Raw genomic sequence first — 19,678 nt, forward strand, 5'->3', positions numbered from 1 at the left:
TGACGCGTGTGTGACGCGTGTGGGGTGCGTGTGGGGTGCGTGTGTGACGCGTGTGTGGTGCGTGTGTGGTGCGTGTGTGGTGCGTGTGTGGTGCGTGTGTGACGCGTGTGTGACGCGTGTGTGGTGCGTGTGTGACGCGTGTGTGGTGCGTGTGTGGTGCGTGTGTGGTGCGTGTGTGACGCGTGTGTGACACGTGTGTGGTGCGTGTGTGACGCGTGTGTGGTGCGTGTGTGGTGCGTGTGTGACGCGTGTGTGACGCGTGTGGGGTGCGTGTGGGGTGCGTGTGGGGTGCGTGTGTGGTGCGTGTGTGGTGCGTGTGTGGTGCGTGTGTGGTACGTGTGTGGTACGTGTGTGACGCGTGTGTGGTGCGTGTGTGACGCGTGTGTGACGCGTGTGTGACGCGTGTGTGGTGCGTGTGTGACGCGTGTGTGACGCGTGTGTGGTGCGTGTGTGACGCGTGTGTGACGCGTGTGTGACGCGTGTGTGGTGCGTGTGTGACGCGTGTGTGACGCGTGTGTGGTGCGTGTGTGGTGCGTGTGTGACGCGTGTGTGACGCGTGTGGGGTGCGTGTGTGACGCGTGTGTGAGGCGTGTGTGGTGCGTGTGTGACGCGTGTGTGACGCGTGTGTGACGCGTGTGGGGTGCGTGTGTGACGCGTGTGTGGTGCGTGTGTGGTGCGTGTGTGACGCGTGTGTGGTGCGTGTGTGGTGCGTGTGTGGTGCGTGTGTGACGCGTGTGTGGTGCGTGTGTGGTGCGTGTGTGACGCGTGTGTGGTGCGTGTGTGGTGCGTGTGTGGTGCGTGTGTGACGCGTGTGTGGTGCGTGTGGGGTGCGTGTGGGGTGATTAAAGTGGGTAGGTCATCTCCAATGCCTGCAATAAACAACATGAAAAACAACATCAACAACACCGACACTATCAACACCAAAAACATCAACAACAGCACCACCAACAACATAAACAACAACACCAAAAATATTAACAGCACCAACAACAGCGACAACATCAACAACAAAAACAACATCAACAACATCACCAACATCAACAACAAAAACAACATCAACAACAAAAACATCAACAAAAACAACATCAACAACAAAAACAACATCAACAACATCAACAAGAAAAACAACATCAACAACATCAACAACAAAAACAACATCAACAACATCAACAACAAAAACAACAAAAACAACATCAACAACAATATCAACAACATCAACCACAAAAACAACATCAACAACATCAACAACAAAAACAACATCAAAAACATCAACAACAACATCAACACCAACAACATCAACAACAACATCATCAACAACATCAACATCAACAACATCAACAAAAACAACATCAACAAAAACAACATCAACAACATCAACAACATCAACCACAAAAACAACATCAACAACAAAAACAACATCAACAACAAAAACATCAACAACATCAACAACATCAACAAAAACAACAACATCAATAACATCAACATCAACAACATCAACATCAACAACATCAACAACAACATCAACAACATCAACCACAAAAACAACATCAACAACAAAAACAACATCAACAACAAAAACAACATCAACAACATCAACATCAAAAACAACATCAACAACATCAACAACATCATCAACAGCATCAACATCAACAGCATCAACAACAACATCAACAACAACATCAACAACATCAACAACAAAAACAACATCAACAACATCAACAACAACATCAACAACATCAACAACAACATCATCAACAACATCAACAACATCAACAACATCAACAAAAACAACATCAACAACATCAACAACAAAAACAACAAAAAACAACATCAACAACATCAACAACAACATCAACAACATCAACCACAAAAACATCAACAACAAAAACAACATCAACAACATCAACAACAAAAACAACATCAACAACAAAAACAACATCAACAACATCAACCACAAAAACAACATCAACAACAAAAACAACATCAACAACAAAAACAACATCAACATCAAAAACAACATCAACAACATCAACAACATCAACCACAAAAACAACATCAACAACAAAAACAACATCAACAACATCAACATCAAAAACAACATCAACAACAAAAACAACATCCACAACAAAAACAACATCAACAACATCATCACCAACATTAACAACAAAAACAACAACAACATCAACAACAAAAACAACATCAACAACAAAAAACAACATCAACAACATCAACAACAACAACATCAACAACAAAAAACAACAAAAACAACATCAACAACATCAACAACAACATCAACAACATCAACAACATCATCAACAGCATCAACATCAACAACATCAACATCAACAACATCAACAACAACATCAACAACAACAACATCAACAACAACATCAACAACATCAACACCGTCACCCCGACGGAGGCCCTCCACCACCCGGCCGGGTGCGAGGGAGCGAGGGGGGAGGATGGGAGGAGGGGGGAGGAGCGAGGGGGAGGGGCGAGGGGGGGAGGAGGGGGGAGGAGCGAGGGAGGAGGGAGGAGGGGGGGAGGGGCGAGGGGGAGGAGGGGGGAGGGGCGAGGGGGTTGGGGGGAGGAGCGAGGGGGAGGGGCGAGGAGATAAACCAGGCGGCAGCGCTCGCCACGAGACAGCTCTCAGTGGGGGGGGGGGGGGGGGGGATGGTCACGGGGGGAGGGGGGGAGGGCAAGGAGGGAGGGGGGACGAGGGAGGGGGAGGACGGGGGTTGCAGAAGGGGGGGAGGGGGTAGGAAAGAGGGGGGACGAGGGGGGGGGACGAGGGGGGGTTGGAGAAGGGGGGGAGGGAAGGGGGACGAGGGGGGTTGGGGGGGGAGGAGGGGGGGGGGGTTGAGGTGGGATGGGGGAGGGGCCCCCACCTCGGAGTGCCGGGCCGTGCCGTTTGCCCCGTACGGCTCCCTCTTCCGCTTCTTCCTCTCCGCCATCTGGGGGGGGGGGGGGGGGGCACCACAAGAGGGGGGGGGGGGGGGAGCGGTGGTCCAGTGGTTAGCGCTACGCTGCGCCTTAAACCTGGCGACACGGGTTCGATTCCCGCTCACGGCCAGCACCCAGTGACGATTATCTAAACCGGTCCCGGGCCTCCCCTAGGTCGACTCAGCCTCAAATGAGCACCTGGTGCGGTGTGTAAACATCGCCACTGGGGAGACAAAGGCGGTCGGGCGTGGTGCTGGCCACCCACCCCCCTCGTGTACCGTTACCGGCCTTCACAGGTGCTCGCTAACAGCACTTGCCCCTACAGCCTGTTAGAGGCTACACGGGGGACCTTTGTCTGTGTCTACCTTCACAGGTGCTGCTGCTACTCGCTACTCACAACACTTGCCCCTGCAGCCTGTTAGAGGCTACACGGGGGACCTTTGTCTGTGTCTACCTTCACAGGTGCTGCTGCTACTCGCTACTCACAGCACTTGCCCCTACAGTCTGTAAGAGGCTACACGGGGGACCTTTGTCTGTGTCTACCTTCACAGGTGCTGCTGCTACGAACAGCACTTGCCCCTAGAGTCTGTTAGAGGCTACACGGGGGACCTTTGTCTGTGTCTACCTTCACAGGTGCTGCTGCTACTTACAGCACTTGCCCCTGCAGTCTGTTAGAGGCTACACGGGGGATCTCTGTCTTTGTGTGCGCGTGAGGTCACCTGCAGCGCGTGCGTGAGGCTGGGCCGCGTGCTCCGTGCGTGCGCGTGCAGGAAGAGGTCCGGCACGGCCACCAGCGTGGCGACCACCGCGGTGGCGAGGCAGCAGGGAGCTGCCGACAGCGCCACACGCACCACGCCCACCATGTCCTGGTGACGCAGCAGAGGCCTGCACACACACACAGACACACACACACAGACACACAGACACACACACACAGAGACACACACAGAGACACACACACACACAGACACACACACAGACATACAGACACACACACACAGACACACACACAGACACACACACACAGACACACACACACAGACACACACACACAGACACACACACACAGACACACACACACATACAGACACACACACACACAGACACACAAAAACAACAAAGACAAAGATCCCCCGTATAGCCTTAACAGACTGTAGGGGCAAGTGCTGTTAGCGAGCACCTATGAAGGCCGTAACGGTACACGAGGGGGTGGGTGGCCAGCACCACGCCCGACCGCCTTTGTCTCCCCAGTGGCAATGTTTACACACCGCACCGGCTACTCATTTGAGGCTGAGTCGACCTAGGGGAGGCCCGGGACCGGTTCAGATAATCGTCACTGGTGTTGGCCGTGAGCGGGAATCGAACCCGGGTCGCCAGGTTCATAGCGCAGCGCGCTAACCGCTACACTACCGCTCCCCACACACACACAGACACACACACACAGACACACACACACACACACAGACACACACACAGACACACACACACACACAGACACACACACAGACACACACACACACACAGACACACACACACAGACACACACACACAGACACACACACAGACACACACACAGACACACACACAGACAGACACACACACAGACACACACACAGACACACACACACAGACACACACACACACAGACACACACACAGACACACACACAGACACACACACACAGACACACACAGACACACACACAGACACACACACAGACACACACACACAGACACACACACAGACACACACACACACAGACACACACACACAGACACACACACAGACACACACACAGACACACACACAGACACACACACACAGACACACACACAGACACACACACAGACACACAGACACACACACACACAGACACACAGAGACACACACAGACACACACACAGACACACACACACAGACACACACACACAGACACACACACAGACACACACACACACACAGACACACAAAAAACAAAGATCCCCCATATAGCCTTAACAGACTAGGGGCAAGTGCTGTTAGCGAGCAGCACCTATGAAGGCCGGAACGGTACACGAGGGGGTGGGTGGCCAGCACCACGCCCGACCGCCTTTGTCTCCCCAGTGGCGATGTTTACACACCGCACCAGGTACTCATTTGAGGCTGAGTCGACCTAGGGGAGGCCCGGGACCGGTTCAGATAATCGTCACCGGTGTTGGCCGTGAGCGGGAATCGAACCCGGGTCGCCAGGTTCATAGCGCAGCGTAGCGCTAACCGCTACACACCACACACAGACACATACACACGCACACACAGGTACACAACAACAACAACAACCGCCATTTGCCACTAAGTGACGGTGACGTCACCACGAAGCTTGTGCCAGGCCATGTGCACCTTGAGGCCACGTGAAGTGTCGAACGCCCGCTGGCAGGGGGTCACGGGGCAGACCCAGGTGCCACGGGTCGACTGACTGAGACGAGTGGACAATGCACCACCTGTGCCCCCTACTGTGCCAACCTGCTGTGCTTTAGCCACCCGGCGCTCCGCTCGTTGTTGTGAGCGTTGCTCCTCCGCCCTCCGTTGTTTTTGGAGGGCGACTGCCTCCAACTACCCAGCAGCGTCCTTCATGAGCCTCCTCCACAGAGGCCGATCTTGACACCGCTGGTACCAGTCATCGGCAAGTCCACTCAGCTCCACGTCCTCCTGTACCACATCACTCCATCTCTTCTCTAGCCTGTGCCTCCTGTACCACATCACTCCATCTCTTCTCTAGCCCGTGCCGCGCCCGTTGAGCCCCCTCGATCCAGCCGAACAAAAGCTGTTTAGGCATGCGGTGGCTGGGCATGCGGGCTACATGACCCAGCCAACGCAGCCTTGCCTGCCGGAGGAGCTCACCGATGGGACTTTGTCCACATCTTTCGAGGATTTGTGAGCTCCTCACACAATCCAGCCTGGTTAAACCCAGGATGGATCGTAGGCAGGCCAGCCTTAATGTTTCTAACCGGCAAAGATGTTCCATTAGGGGGGTCCACGTTTTGCAAGCGTAGAGAAGGGAGGGAATGACCTGAAGCTTCGTGCGGAGCGACAGACCAGGTAGCTTCCACACGCGTTAATCAACTGATGGAAAGATAATGCCACTCGACTGATTCGGAGTGAGACCTGCAACTCCTCCTCTGAGCTGCAATTACCAGGTCGTCTGCATACATAACGTGGTTGAGCAATAGGGAGCCATCCCTTGACCGCACCCGGGCATCGATCAGCCTCTCATTGTATCTGTTCCAGATGGAAATTCCTCTGGTACAGCCATCGAAGGCTTCACGAACTACGTGGTCAAAATAGATGTTAAATAATGTGGGAGCCAGAGGACATCCCTGTCGCACCCCAAGGTGAACAGGGAATGGCTCCGACTCCCGGCTACGTAGTTTTACCCGGGCCCGCTCACAATCATTAAGGTCCTTAATGATCGTGAGCAGAGGGTCAGGGACTCCAAAAGCACGAAGAATAACCCACAGCTCAGGCCTACTGATGGTATCATAGGCCTTGACCAGGTCAATAAAGCAGAGATGTAGGTCTTGCTGGAATTCCCTACACCTCTGCTGTAGCAGACGGACAGAAAATATGGCATCCGTGCAGGACCGCCCTTTCCTGAAACCGCATTGGGGCTCCGCAAGCCTCTCCTCAGCGTGCCTGGCAAGGCGATGTTGAATAATCCTTGCCAGGACCTTTCCCGGTACACTGAGGAATGAGATGCCCCTGTAGTTTTTAAGGTCTGTGCGGTCCCCCTTCTGAAAGAGGGGGACCACCAGGGCATCCTTCCAATCCTGCGGAACCCGTCCAGTGATGTCACGTAGGGCAGTCTGTGCACAAACGCCACCCTCCCTCAGCATTTCGCTTGGGAGATCATCTCTGTCCAGTGCCTTTCCTAGTCTGTGTTTGATCACACTTTACCAGCACAAGCAGTAAACACCAGTTGTCCCCCAGGTGACCCCTCCAGGTGACCCCCCAGGTGACCTCCCCAGGTGACCCCTCGTGACCTCCCAGGTGACTCCCTCGTGACCCCCCCAGGTGACTCCCTCGTGACCCCCCCAGGTGACTCCCCCAGGTGACCCCCCAGGTGACCCCCCAGGTGACCCCCTCGTGACCCACCCAGGTGACTCCCCCAGGTGACTCCCTCGTGACCCCCCCAGGTGACTCCCCCAGGTGACCCCCCAGGTGACCCCCCCAGGTGACTCCCCCAGGTGACCCCTCTAGGTGACCCCTCGTGACTCCCCCAGGTGACCCCCCAGGTGACCCCCACGTGACCCCCAGGTGACCCCCTCGTGACCCCCCCAGGTGACCCCTCGTGACCCCCACAGGTGACCCCTCGTGACCGCCCAGGTGACCCCCTCGTGACCCCCCCAGGTGACCCCCCCAGGTGACCCCTCGTGACTCCCCCAGGTGACTCCCCCAGGTGACCCCTCTAGGTGACCCCTCGTGACTCCCCCAGGTGACCCCCCAGGTGACCCCCACGTGACCCCCAGGTGACCCCCTCGTGACCCCCCCAGGTGACCCCCTCGTGACCCCCACAGGTGACCCCTCGTGACCCCCCAGGTGACCCCCTCGTGACCCCCCCAGGTGACCCCCCCAGGTGACCCCTCGTGACTCCCCCAGGTGACTCCCCCAGGTGACCCCCTCGTGACCCCCCCAGGTGACCCCCTCGTGACCCCCCCAGGTGACCCCTCGTGACCCCCCAGGTGACCCCTCGTGACCCCCAGGTGACCCCCCCAGGTGACCCCCCCAGGTGACTCCTCCCACCCACCAGAGGGCAGATCCGAAGAGTGTGGAGAAGACGAGGTAGAATCCGAGCGAGCCCCACATGGCAACGTGGCTCAGCCACGTCCAGTGGTGAGTGTCCAGCGCAAGCTGCGTGGTGTGGAGGGTCGGGCGAGTCATCGTCATCACCGCTATCACCGTCATCATCGTCATCACCATCATCATCGTCATCATCACAGTCACCACAGTCACCACCATCACCACCATCACCGTCATCATCGTCATCACCGCCATCATCGTCACCACCATCGTCATCACCATCATCACCGTCATCATCACAGTCACCACAGTCACCATCGTCATCACCACCATCACCACCATTACCATCATCACAGTCACCATCATCATCATCATCACCGCCATCACCACCATCACCACCATTACCATCGTCATCACCGCCATCACCGTCATCATCGTCACCACCATCGTCATCACCACCATCATCACAGTCACCATCACCACCATTACTATCGTCACCACCATCACCACCATTGCCATCATCACAGTCACCATCACCACCATCACCACCACCATCACAGTAACCATCACCACCATTACCACCATCACCACCGTCACCACCATCACCACCATTACCATCATCACAGTCACCATCACCACCATCACCATCATCACCATCACCACCATTACCATCATCACAGTCACCATCACCACCATCACCATCATCATCACAGTCACCATCACCACCATCACCATCATCACAGTCACCATCACCACCATTACCATCATCACAGTCACCATCACCACCATCACCACCATTACCATCGTCACCATCATCACCACCATCATCACAGTTACCATCATCACCACCATCACCACCATCGCCATCATCACAGTCACCATCACCACCATCACCATCATCACAGTCACCATCACCACCATCACCACCATCACCACCATTACCATCGTCACCATCATCACCACCATCATCACAGTCACCATCATCACCACCATCACCACCATCGCCATCATCACAGTCACCATCACAGTCACCATCACCACCATCACCGCCATCGTCACAGTCACCATCACCATCATCACAGTCACCATCACCATCGTCATCGTCATCACCACCATCACCATCATCACAGTCACCATCACCACCATCACCACCATTACCATCGTCACCATCATCATCACCACCATCACCATCATCACCATCATCAGAGTCACCATCATCACCACCATCACCACCATCACCATCATCACAGTCACCATCACCACCATCACCACCATTACCACCATTACCATCGTCACCATCATCACCACCATCATCACCATCATCACCACCATCACCACCATCGCCATCATCACAGTCACCATCACCACCATCACCACCATCACCACCATCACAGTCACCATCACCGCCATCACCACCATCACCATCATCACAGTCACCATCGCCACCATCACCACCATAACCATCGTCATCACCACCATCACCATCATCACAGTCACCATCATCGCCATCACCACCATCGCCATCGTCACAGTCACCATCACCATCATCACAGTCCACATCACCATCGTCATCGTCATCACCACCATCACCATCATCACAGTCACCACCATCACCACCATTACCATCGTCACCATCATCACCACCATCACCATCATCACCATCATCACAGTCACCATCACCACCATCACCACCATTACCATCGTCACCATCATCACCACCATCATCACAGTCACCATCATCACCACCATCACCACCATCGCCATCATCACAGTCACCATCACCACCATCACCACCATCGCCATCGTCACAGTCACCATCACCATCATCACAGTCACCATCACCATCGTCATCACCACCATCACCATCATCACAGTCACCATCACCACCATCACCACCATTACCATCGTCACCATCATCACCACCATCACCATCATCACCATCATCACAGTCACCATCATCACCACCATCACCACCATCGCCATCATCACAGTCACCATCACCATCGTCATCGTCATCACCACCATCACCATCACCACCATCACCATCATCACAGTCACCATCACCACCATCACCACCATTACCATCGTCACCATCATCACCACCATCACCATCATCACCATCATCAGAGTCACCATCATCACCACCATCACCACCATCACTATCATCACAGTCACCATCACAGTCACCATCACCACCATTACCACTATTACCATCGTCACCATCATCACCATCATCAGAGTCACCATCATCACCACCATCACCACCATCGCCATCATCACAGTCACCATCACCACCATCACAGTCACCATCACCGCCATCACCACCATCACCATCATCACCATCATCACAGTCACCATCACCACCATCACCACCATCACCATCATCACCACCATCACCATCATCACAGTCACCATCACCACCATCACCACCATCACCATCGTCACAGTCACCATCACCACCATCACCACCATCACCATCATCACAGTCACCATGACCACCATCACCATCATCACAGTCACCATCACCACCATCACCATTACCATCGTCATCACCACCATCACCATCATCACAGTCACCATCACCACCATTACCATCGTCATCACAGGCACCATCACCACCATCACCATCATCACAGTCACCATCACCACCATCACCACCATCACCACCATCACCACCATTACCATCGTCATCACCACAATCACCATCATCACAGTCACCATCATCGCCATCACCACCATCACCACCATCGCCATCGTCACAGTCACCATCACCATCATCACAGTCACCATCACCATCGTCATCGTCATCACCACCATCACCATCATCACAGTCACCATCACCACCATCACCACCATTACCATCATCACAGTCACCATCACCACCATCACCACCATTACCATCGTCATCACCACCATGGCCATCACCATCATCACAGTCACCATCACCACCATCACCATCATCACCATCATCACAGTCACCATCACCATCATCACAGTCACCATCACCACTATTACCATCGTCATCACCACCATCGCCATCATCATCGTCATCATCGTCATCACCACCATCGTCATCACCACCATCGTCATCACCATCACCACCACCATCATCATCATAGCCACCATCACAATCGCCACCACCATCATCAGGAAACTCCTACACAACGTGTCTCTGTGTAAGTTTGTGGGTCTCTGTGTGAGTCTGTGGGTCTTTGCCTAAGTCTGTGGGTCTCTGTGTGAGTCTGTGGGTCTCTGTGTGAGTCTGTGGGTCTCTGTGTGAGTCTGTGGGTCTCTGTGTGAGTCTGTGGGTCTCTGTGTGAGTCTGTGGGTCTCTGCGTGAGTCTGTGGGTCTCTGTGTGAGTCTGTGAGTCTCTGTGTGAGTCTGTGGGTCTCTGCGTGAGTCTGTGGGTCTCTGTGTGAGTCTGTGGGTCTCTGCGTGAGTCTGTGGGACTCTGTGTGAGTCTGTGGGTCTCTGTGTGAGTCTGTGGGTCTCTGGGTGAGTCTGTGGGTCTCTGTGCGAGTCCGTGGGTCTCTGCGTGAGTCTGTGGGTCTCTGTGTGAGTCTGTGGGTCTCTGCGTGAGTCTGTGGGTCTCTGTGTGAGTCTGTGGGTCTCTGTGCGAGTCTGTGGTGCTCTCTGTGTGAGTCTGTGGGTCTCTGTGTGAGTCTGTGGGTCTCTGTGTGAGTCTGTGGGTCTCTGTGTGAGTCTGTGGGTCTCTGTGTGAGTCTGTGGCTCTCTGTGTGAGTCTGTGGCTCTCTGTGTGAGTCTGTGGGTCTCTGTGTGAGTCTGTGGGTCTCTGTGTGAGTCTGTGGGTCTCTGTGTGAGTCTGTGGTGCTCTCTGTGTGAGTCTGTGGGTCTCTGTGTGAGTCTGTGGGTCTCTGCGTGAGTCTGTGGGTCTCTGTGTGAGTCTGTGGGTCTCTGTGTGAGTCTGTGGGTCTCTGTGTGAGTCTGTGGCTCTCTGTGTGAGTCTGTGGCTCTCTGTGTGAGTCTGTGGGTCTCTGTGTGAGTCTGTCGGTGTTTGTGCGAGTCTGTCGGTCTCTATGTAAGTCTGTCGGTCTCTGTGCGAGTCTGTGGGTCTCTGCGTGAGTCTCTGAGGCAGTGAGTGGCGGGCGGGCGGGCGGCTCACCTTGATGTTGACGGAGATGACCATGGTGGTGAAGACCAGCGTCCCGAAGCTCCACTGGCCCTGGATCTGTGCGAACGCAAAGAGCAGAATGGTGGCGTTGATCTCCACGCCCACCACCACCACCACCGCCACCACCGCCACTGCCACCACCACCGCCACCGCCGCCACCACCACCACCACCACCGCCACCGGCTCTTTGCTCGTTGGCCGCGTCAATAAGTTTGAGCGACCCGTGCAAGCGACCCGTGCCATTGATGTCCACGCGAGGTGACCCCCAAGTGAAGCCGCCATTGATGTATCCCAAGAGGCCATTGGGGCGAATGGCGCTGGCAAGCGGCAGCAGCAGCATGCCGGTTACGGTGATGATGACGATGATGATGGTGATGATGACGATGATGATGACGATGACGATGGTGATGATGATGATGATGGCGATGATGATGATGATGATGACAATGATGATGATGACAATGATGATGATGGCAATGATGATGATGGCAATGTTGATGATGATGATGGCAATGATGACGGCGATGATGATGACAATGATGATGGCGATGATGATGACAATGATGATGATGATGGAGATGATGATGACAATGATGATGACAATGATGATGACGATGGCAATGATGATGATGATGATGGCAATGATGATGATGATGATAATGATGAAGATGATGGCGATGATGATGATGATGACAATGATGATGATGACAATGATGATGATGATGGCGATGATGGCGATGATTATGACAATGATGATGACGATGACGATGGCGACGATGATGGCCGTGACGACGACGACGACGACGATGACGAGCACGACTCCAAGGAGGATGACGAGAAGGATGACGAGGAGGATGAGGAGGATGAGGACCTCTCCGCTGGCGAGCGTGGCGCTCTGTGGCAGGAAGAGCAGCAGGAAGGGCCCCAGGAAGAGGGCCGTGGCGTGCAGCACGCCCAGCAGCGTCCAGCGCAGGAAGGCACGCGGTGCCAGCAGGCGGTTACGGGCAATGTCCCTGCAACACCGTCACCGCCATCGTCACCGCCACCGTCACCGTCATCATCGTCACCGTCATCATCATCATCATCATCACCATCACCACCATCATCGTCATCACTATCATCATCGTCACCATCGTCACTATCATCATCATCACCGTCGTCACCATCATCATCATCGTCACCATCATCATCATCACCGTCATCATCACCGTCGTCACCATCATCATCGTCATCATCATCACCGTCGCCGCCATCGTCACCATCATCATCACCACCATCGTCACCATCATCATCACCACCATCACCATCACCACCACCACCATCATCATCACCGTCACCACCATCATCACCATCATCACCGTCCCCGCCATCGTCATTGTGTAGGTGAGTGAGTGTGTAGGTGAGTGTGTAGGTGAGTGAGTGTGTAGGTGAGTGTGTAGGTGAGTGTGTAGGTGAATGAATGGGTAGGTGAGTGGGTAGGTGAGTGTGTAGGTGAGTGGGTAGGTGAGTGTGTAGGTGAGTGTGTAGGTGAGTGAGTGTGTAGGTGAGTGTGTAGGTGAGTGGGTAGGTGAGTGTGTAGGTGAGTGGGTAGGTGAGTGGGTAGGTGAGTGAGTGGGTAGGTGAGTGTGTAGGTGAGTGTGTAGGCGAGTGTGTAGGTGCGTGAGTGGGTAGGCGAGTGTGTAGGGGAGTGTGTAGGTGAGTGTGTAGGTGAGTGAGTGGGTAGGTGAGTGGGTAGGTGAGTGTGTAGGTGAGTGGGTAGGTGAGTGTGTAGGTGAGTGTGTAGGTGAGTGAGTGTGTAGGTGAGTGTGTAAGTGAGTGGGTAGGTGAGTGGGTAGGTGAGATTGTAGGTGAGTGTGTAGGTGAGTGAGTGGGTAGGTGAGTGGGTAGGTGAGTGTGTAGGTGAGTGGGTGAGTGAGTGGGTAGGTGAGTGGGTAGGTGAGTGTGTAGGTGAGTGGGTGAGTGAGTGGGTAGGTGAGTGGGTAGGTGAGTGTGTAGGTGAGTGAGTGTGTAGGTGAGTGTGTAAGCGAGTGAGTGGGTAGGTGAGTGGGTAGGTGAGTGTGTAGGTGAGTGTGTAGGTGAGTGAGTGGGTAGGTGAGTGTGTAGGTGAGTGAGTGTGTAGGTGAGTGTGTAGGTGAGTGAGTGTGTAGGTGAGTGTGTAGGTGAGTGTGTAGGTGAATGAATGGGTAGGTGAGTGGGTAGGTGAGTGTGTAGGTGAGTGGGTAGGTGAGTGTGTAGGTGAGTGTGTAGGTGAGTGAGTGTGTAGGTGAGTGTGTAGGTGAGTGTGTAGGTGAGTGAGTGGGTAGGTGAGTGTGTCGGTGAGTGTGTAGGTGAGTGAGTGGGTAGGTGAGTGTGTAGGTGAGTGTGTAGGCAAGTGTGGGTAGGCGAGTGTGTAGGGGAGTGTGTAGGTGAGTGTGTAGGTGAGTGAGTGGGTAGGTGAGTGGGTAGGTGAGTGTGTAGGTGAGTGGGTAGGTGAGTGTGTAGGTGAGTGTGTAGGTGAGTGAGTGTGTAGGTGAGTGTGTAAGTGAGTGGGTAGGTGAGTTGGTAGGTGAGATTGTAGGTGAGTGTGTAGGTGAGTGAGTGGGTAGGTGAGTGGGTAGGTGAGTGTGTAGGTGAGTGGGTGAGTGAGTGGGTAGGCGAGTGTGTAGGCGAGTGAGTGGGTAGGTGAGTGTGTAGGTGAGTGTGTAGGTGAGTGAGTGTGTAGGTGAGTGTGTAGGTGAGTGAGTTGGTAGGTGAGTGTGTAGGTGAGTGAGTGTGTAGGTGACTGTGTAGGTGAGTGAGTGTGTAGGTGAGTGTGTAGGTGAGTGGGTAGGTGAGTGGGTAGGTGAGTGGCTAGGCGCGTACCGGTAGGTGAGGGGATTTGCCTCCAGCACGTCGAGGGGAAGGTTTTGCTCCATGAGGCCGTACACCAAAATAGGCAGCGAGGTGAAGCAGATGTTGTACATGGCCAAGTAGGCGCTCGTGTACAGCGTCTGTGCAACACACAAAGATAAAGATCCCCCGTGTAGCCTTAACAGACTGTAGGGGCAAGAGCTGTTAGCGAGCACCTATGAAGGGGGTGGGTCGTTACCAGCACCACGCCCGACCACCTTTGTCTTCCCCAGTGGCGATGTTTACACACCGCACCGGGTACTCATTTTAGGCTGAGTCGACCTAGGGGAGGCCCAGAACCGGTTCAGATAATCGTCACCGGTGTTGGCCGTGAGCGGGAATCGAACCCGGGTCGCCAGGTTCATAGCGCAGCGTAGCGCTAACCGCTACACTACCGCTCCCCACACACACACAGGTACAAACACACAGGTACAACAACAACAACAACCGCCATTCGCCACTAAGTGGCGGTGACGTCACCACGACGCTTGTGCCAGGCTATGTGCACCCTGAGGCCACGTGAAGTGTCGAATGCCCGCTGGCAGGAGGTCACGGGGCAGACCCAGGTGCCACGGGTCGACTGACTGAGATGACTGGCTGATGCACCACCTGTGCCCCCTACTGTGCCAACCTGCTGTGCTTTAGCCACCCGGCGCTCCGCTCGTTGTTGTGAGCGTCGCTCCTCCGCCCTCCGTTGTTGTTGGAGGGCGACTACCTCCAACTGCCCAGTAGCGTCCTTCACGAGCCTCCTCCACAGAGGCCGATCTTGACACCGCTGGTACCAGTCATCGGCAAGTCCACTCAGCTCCACGTCCTCCTGTACCACATCACTCCATCTCTTCTCTAGCCCGTGCCGCGCCCGCTTTGCCCCCTCAATCCGGCCGAAGAAAAGCTGTTTCGGCATGCGGTGGCTGGGCATGCGGGCTACATGACCCAGCCATCGCAGCCTTGCCCGCCGGAGGAGCTCACCGATGGGACCTTGCCCAGATCTTTCAAGGATTTTTGAGCTCCTCACACAATCCAGTCTGGTTAAACCCAGGATGGATCGTAGGCAGGCCAGCCTAAATGTTTCTAACCGGCGAAGATGTTCCATTAGGGGGGTCCACGTTTCGCAAGCGTAGAGAAGGGAGGGAATGACCGTGGCCGAGAAGACCTGAAGCTTAGTGCGCAGCGACAGACCAGGTAGCTTCCACACAGCGTTACGCAACCGATGAAAAGATATTGCCGCTCGACTGATTCCGAGTGAGACCTCTGCTGTTAAACTGGAGCCAGTCATAAGCACACTGCCCAGGTATGGGAAACTCTCCACTCTCTCCACAACTGCCCCATCACCGATCGGGAGTTGTGGGGGTGGAGTGTCCGATGGTACAAAATACCCAGGCAGGTGATTAGTTTTGGTGGGGCTGATGGTAAGGCCCCACCTCTTAGTGGCACGCTCCAGTCTCAGCAGCAGCGTCTCCAACTCCTCCTCTGACTGAGCAGCTATTACCAAATCATCAGCATACATAACGTGGTTGAGCAATAGGGAGCCATCCCTTGATCGCACCCGGGCATCGATCAGCCTCCCATTATATCTGTACCATATGGAGATTCCCCCGGTACAGCTATTGAAAGCTTCACGAACTACGTGGTCAAAATAGATGTTAAATAATGTGGGAGCCAGAGGATATCCCTGTCGCACCCCAAGGTGTACAGGGAATGGCTCTGACTCCCGGCCACGTAGTTTTACCCGGGCCCGCTCACCATCATGAAGGTCCTTAATGATCGTGAGCAGAGGGTCAGGTACTCCAAAAGCACGAAGAACAACCCAGAGCCCAGGCCTACTGATGGTATCATAGGCCTTGACCAGGTCAATAAAGCAGAGATGTAGGTCTTGTTGGAATTCCCTACACCTCTGCTGTAGCAGACGGACAGAAAATATGGCATCTGTGCAGGACCGCCCCATCCTGAAACCGCATTGGGGCTCCGCAAGCCTCTCCTCAGCGTGCCTGGCAAGGCGATGCTGAATAATCCTTGCCAGGACCTTTCCCGGCACACTGAGGAGTGAGATGCCCCTGTAGTTGTTACAGTCTGTGCGGTCCCCCTTCTTAAAGAGGGGGACCACCAGGGAATCCTTCCAATCCTGCGGAACCCGTCCAGTGGTCCAGACTGTTGTTATGATGTCTGTGCACAAACGCCACCCTCCTTCAGCATTTCGCTTGGGAGATCATCTCTGCCCGCTGCCTTTACCTGGTCTCAGACTCCGGATCGCCTTCAGTACTTCCTCAACAGATGGCACCTCAGCCAGCCACTCACAGGGGGTGACTTCTTCCAATATTTGAGGCACCGCAGCCTCAGCAGGGTCATCCTCACTTTGTGCCACGATGTTTTCCTGGTTGAGGGATTTTCCCTCCCCCAGGACCTCACAGAAATGCTCAGCAAATCTGCAAACCTGTTCCTGGGGGTCGGAGATTGGATCACGGTTTTTTCCCCTAATGATGGTAATAGGTGTAGCGCTGCAGGTTACTTTTTTGATGGAGTTAAATAGAGATTTGTGATCGCGGGCCACTGAGGCAGACTCCATCTCCTCAGCAACCCGCGACCACCACCCATCCTTGCAGCGCCTCACGGCTCTCCGAACCTCCGAGCGAAAGCTGCGGTAAGCCTCCTCTTTCTCTGACGTGGGATTCTGTAGCCGATGACAGTGGGCCTGTCGCTTTTTCTCAACCATCCTGAACACCTCCTCTGTCAGCCAGGGTCTCTGGGGAGGTCTGGACCGCATACCCAAAGCAGCCATTGCAGCTGCATGAGTCACAGTCCTAAACCTCACCCATTTACCAACAATGCCAACCCCAGCCGCAAGTGATGATGAAATTCTCGCTTGCAACTTTCATCAGAGACCAGGCCACTTTAGGTTGGAATGGGGTCCTGGGTGTACACCCACCACCGGAATGGAAGAATGGCAGGCGCATCTTACAGATGACTAGTCGATGGTCAGAGGGCAGATCAGCTCCACGTTAGGTCCTGGTGTCAAGGACATGGGCTCGCATCCGCTGGTCCGTCACTATGTAGTCCAGCAGATGTTCTTGCTTGGACCCGGCATGCATCCATGATCTTGTGTGGTTGCGCCGATGCCGGAACAGCGTGTTGGTAATTACAAGCCCATGGGCTGCACAAAAATCTAGCAGCCTCCTACCGTTGTTATTGAGCTGATCTGGCCCATGCCCTCCAATCACTCCAGACCAGGTGCCAGCATCATGACCAACTCGGGCATTGAAGTCACCCAACAAGATGACTCTATCCCGAGGGGCCACTTTAGCCAGCACCTGTGATAGGAGGTCATAGAAGGCATCTGACTCATTGGCTTTGCCTCCATCCCTCCACGGATGTTCGTCTGCGGTGGGGGAATAAGTAACCACGACCACCACTCCTCGCCTCCGGTTGATGGGAAGGCGAGCCCAAAATAGCCTGGGGCTTACAGCTTCCCACACCTCACCGCCACGCTCCCACGCCCCCTTCATTCTTTTGTTCAAAAGAAGAGCCACACCCTGTTGTTTGACAGGTACACACACACACAGGTACACACACACACAGGTACACACACACACACAGGTACACACACACACACAGGTACACACACAGGTACAGTACACACAGGTACAGTACACACAGGTACAGTACAGTACACACAGCTGACCTGCTGGGAGAAGCCGCAGTGGAATTGGTAGAAGAATTGTGGAGCGATGAAGCAGACGTTCTGTGGGCGGAGACACGCGGAGACACGGAGACAGAGACACAGAGACACGCGGAGACACACGGAGACAGAGACACAGAGACACACGGCACGCGTCAGACACGCGGAGACAGAGACACAGAGACACACGGGGACACGGAGACGCACGGAGACAAAGACACAGAGACACACGGCACGCGTCAGACACGCGGAGACAGAGACACAGAGACACAGAGACACACGGAGTCAGAGACACAGAGACACATGGCACGCGTCAGACACGCGGAGACAGAGACACAGAGACACACGGAGACACAAAGACACACGGCCCGCGTCAGACACGCGGAGACAGAGACACAGAGACACGCGGAGACACGGAGACAGAGACACAGAGACACGCCGCATATGTCAGAGACACACGGAGACACACGGAGACAGAGACGCAGAGACACGTGGAGACACGGAGACAGAGACACACGGCACACGTCAGAGACACGGAGACACACGGAGACAGAGACACAGAGACACGCAGCACACGTCAGAGACACACGGAGACACACGGAGACAGAGACACAGAGACACACGGCACACGTCAGAGACACGGAGACACACGGAGACAGAGACACAGAGACACGCCGCATACGTCAGAGACACGCGGAGACACACGGGGACAGAGACAGAGAGACACGCGGAGACATGGAGACACACGGAGACAGGGAGAAGGAGAGAGGGAGACAGAGACACAGAGACACGTGGAGACACACGGAGACAGAGACACAGAGACACGCAGAGACACGGAGACACACGGAGACAGGGAGAAGGAGAGAGGGATACAGAGACACGGCGTGCGTGAGACACAGGGAGACAGACACACGGAGACAGGGAGACATGGAGACACGGTGAGTGTGTACAGACACAAGGACAACCACGTGGTAGAAGTGGTAGTAGTAGTAGTGGTGGTAGTAGTAGTGGTAGTTGTAGTGGTAGTAGTAGTAGTGGTGGTAGTGGTAGTAGTAGTGGAAATAGTGGTAGTAGTAGAGGTAGTAGTAGTGGTAGTAGTAGTGGTGGTAGTAGTAGTAGTGGTAGTAGTAGTAGTGGTAGTAGTAGTAGTGGTAGTTTTAGTAGTGGTAGTAGTAGTGGTAGTTTTAGTAGTGGTAGTAGTAGTGGTAGTAGTGGTGGTAGTGGTAGTAGTGGTAGTAGTAGTGGTAGAAGTGGTAGTGGTGGTAGTAGTGGTAGTAGTAGTGGA

At 54.3% G+C, this 19,678-nt stretch overlaps 1 protein-coding gene across 1 annotated transcript in view; it reads right to left on the reverse strand.

Moving 5' to 3' along the window:
* Positions 1-743: 743 nt before the first annotated feature.
* LOC116957933 (phospholipid-transporting ATPase IF-like) overlaps positions 744-19,678 on the reverse strand; it is a 130,386-nt gene continuing 111,451 nt past the window's right edge. Inside the window, exons 22-29 of the mRNA XM_076054704.1 lie at positions 18,397-18,456; positions 14,694-14,821; positions 12,724-12,865; positions 11,844-11,909; positions 7,727-7,830; positions 3,666-3,831; positions 2,892-2,957; positions 744-869 (exon numbers count right to left, since the gene is read on the reverse strand). Coding sequence (XP_075910819.1) covers positions 843-869; positions 2,892-2,957; positions 3,666-3,831; positions 7,727-7,830; positions 11,844-11,909; positions 12,724-12,865; positions 14,694-14,821; positions 18,397-18,456 — 759 coding nt within the window. The 3' untranslated portion in view covers positions 744-842. The remainder of the gene's footprint in view (positions 870-2,891; positions 2,958-3,665; positions 3,832-7,726; positions 7,831-11,843; positions 11,910-12,723; positions 12,866-14,693; positions 14,822-18,396; positions 18,457-19,678) is intronic.

Source organism: Petromyzon marinus, chromosome 67 (genome assembly GCF_048934315.1).
Source record: "Petromyzon marinus isolate PM22_M1 ecotype Great Lakes invasive population chromosome 67, UKy_Petmar_22M1.pri1.0, whole genome shotgun sequence".
NCBI lineage: Eukaryota > Metazoa > Chordata > Hyperoartia > Petromyzontiformes > Petromyzontidae > Petromyzon > Petromyzon marinus.